We start from the raw sequence: 2,559 nt of genomic DNA on the forward strand, positions 1-2,559 counted from the left end.
GGTACACTAGCCTGTATCATTTTCAGTAATGCTTGCTAGGCGTAAAAGCTCATAAGACACTACATTCTTAACAGCATTTGCAGAACACTGGCTTGCAGCATTTTTTGTAAAAACGCAAACATCTTTTGCCTTCTTGGCCCGTGATAATGCAACATAAAGTTGCCCATGGGAAAAAATGGTCGTGGGAGATAAATAGATATTTGCTGTAGAGTCTGCCCCCTGAGACTTGTTAATTGTCATAGCAAAGCTTAGCTTTATTGGGAATTGTTTCCTTTCGAACAGAAATGGATAGTTAACAGAGGTAGAAGGCCTTAAGTTGATTATGTGTATGAACACCTCTTCCCCTTTATAATAGCCAACAACTATAACACACTGAATCACATTTGGGAAAAACTTCTTGCAGATTAGCCTGGTACCATTGCATAAACTTGCAGATGGTAACAAATTTCTTAACAGTATAACCGGACAATTTTCCTTTAAAACAAGCTCATGAGGACTCATTCCACCGGGACATAGCTTGTTAATGAATTATGTAGGATATATACTACATGTATCATTTAGAATTGCATCAAAACTCTTGTATGTAACAGCGTGTCCAGGGAATTGCTCAATCATGAATGTATTTATAGAATCCATATCATCATTCATGGGTGTTAAAATAGCCTTTCGAGCAAAAACTACGGAATTAAATTGTTCATGAACAATTTCTGGAAATTTTGCTTGTGTAATGGTACCCACTAATTCTGTTAAATCGTTGTCGCACTGCACAATCTGTTCTGGCAGCTCGATAAAGGCATTTTTCGACTGTTGTAACTCACCATTACCTAAAGCAAGCAGAAAAGCGGAATACAATGGATCTTCCCTTGCTCTTATATTTTCTGTTAGTCTAAATTTGATGAACTTGGTCCACAAATATGAAGCCACAATGCTTGCCTCAACTGTTTCCTTCATAGTTTTCCGAGGAACTACAGGCAACACCTGTCTAAAATCCCCTCCAAAAACAACAACTTTCCCTCCAAACAACACCTTATTCCCACATATATCCTATAATAAAAGGTCTAAAGACTCTAGATTTTGCTTTTTAGCCATTGAAGCCTCATCCCATACTATCAAGGTAGTTTCCTTTAACAACGCTGCTAAACTACCTTGTTTTTGAACATCGCATGCTAAAGAACCTTCATCATTAATTGGAATTTTGAATTGCGAGTGAGCAGTTCTGCTTGAAGGAATATTTGCCGCGGCAATTCTTGATGTAGCTATAGGTAAAACAATCTTGTTCATTTGTCGTATCTGTGCATATAAAGCATTGTACAGGAATGTTTTCCATGTACCTCCAGGGCAATCAATAAAGAAAGCTCCACCTTTTTGCTGCATAACATGGTCCATTATGCTTTCAAAAGCAGCATTCTGTGCAAGGTTTAGCTTTGAACGACAGACTAAACATTCTTCCGGTATTGGTGCATCAAGAGCATCTAAAATGTCTTTTGTACGTCTGAACTCATCACTAACCTGGAAATTTAATTACTCCAAACCAAAAAACGCAAGAGATTTTCCCATGGCTTCAAGGTGTTGTTCCACTGCCCTGACTGTAAGTTGTTGTATTTTTAACAATTGATTTGGAAACTTGTGAGAAAAGTCTTCAGCAAGAAAAGAATAATATGTATTCCATAAAGCCACAGGGTCACTTGGCTGACAAAACATCAACACTGTTGCAAATAGACGACGTAAGGCAGTAGGCATATGAGTCTCACAAGCTTCTGATAGTGTTGAATTAGCTGCATCATCATCTTCTATAAGGCCAAGCTTTGGAGCAGCTTCTTGGAAAGTTGAGTACAGACAACCATTAACAGTACGCAAAGCTTCTAAGGACTTAGGACTTTTCACTTTTAACAAAAGCAGTCTAAGAAAGAACCGTTCTCCTTTTACAGGGAAGACGAATGCTAATCTCCCCACCGATATTCTGTTCTGGACCCTTTGTTTCCATTTTTTATCACCTTGATGCCATGTGTAATGCTCACAAAATTTACCATACAAATATCCTAGTCCATGTTCATAAGCAGCATTCATTGCAAAAAATTCAGTTAGCTGAGTTCTTAACCGTTTAGAGTTTGAAAAAACAGAACGCAGCCTTTCATGAGGGCAAATGTGAACTGTTTGCATATTGGGTAAATGAACCTGCAAAGGTAGAACCGCAGGATACATTTCAAATAGATCAAAACTGAATATTCTCCATGCAGCTTCACAAGGAGAAACCCATCTCCCTGATTGATATTGGTAAATTTCATCTACAGAATCACCGGTAGAAGGCACAACATTGTATGAAATTCTATCATGACCCTTATATATATACTTGTATAAATACTTAACATACTTGATTGTCGAGCATACTTCAACATTCAAATGACAATCAAATAGCAATGAAAGATAGGGGTTGTAAGGAATAACCCATTGGTTGTCTAGCTCTGCATTTCGTATGGTCACCTTTTCTCCAATTTCTCTTCTACGATAGATAGTGTTTTGGGTATTTTTGTCCCTCGGGAGAGTTACAACACAAAGACT

General features: G+C 37.8%; 1 protein-coding gene across 1 annotated transcript; it reads right to left on the minus strand.

The window, feature by feature from the left end:
- Positions 1 to 528: 528 nt before the first annotated feature.
- Positions 529 to 1,386, minus strand: LOC145632913 (uncharacterized). Its single transcript, XM_081685240.1, has 2 exons — positions 1,108 to 1,386; positions 529 to 1,044 (listed from the first exon to the last, which is right to left on the minus strand). The coding sequence occupies exons 1-2, from the start codon at positions 1,384 to 1,386 to the stop codon at positions 529 to 531; spliced, it is 795 nt and encodes a 264-aa protein (XP_081541366.1).
- Between the last annotated feature and the right edge of the window lie 1,173 nt (positions 1,387 to 2,559).

Source organism: Chenopodium album, chromosome 1 (genome assembly GCF_948465745.1).
Source record: "Chenopodium album chromosome 1, dcCheAlbu1.1, whole genome shotgun sequence".
Classification (NCBI taxonomy): domain Eukaryota; kingdom Viridiplantae; phylum Streptophyta; class Magnoliopsida; order Caryophyllales; family Amaranthaceae; genus Chenopodium; species Chenopodium album.

What these genes read in the sequence shown, in the direction of transcription:
- LOC145632913 (XM_081685240.1), bottom strand. Translation starts at nt 1,386, where the DNA reads ATGGACCATGTTATGCAGCAAAAAGGTGGAGCTTTCTTTATTGATTGC. An exon ending in TAAAGGAAACTACCTTGATA is followed by an intron (nt 1,045 to 1,107) that starts GTATGGGATGAG and finishes CTTTTATTATAG; the next exon opens with GATATATGTGGGAATAAGGT.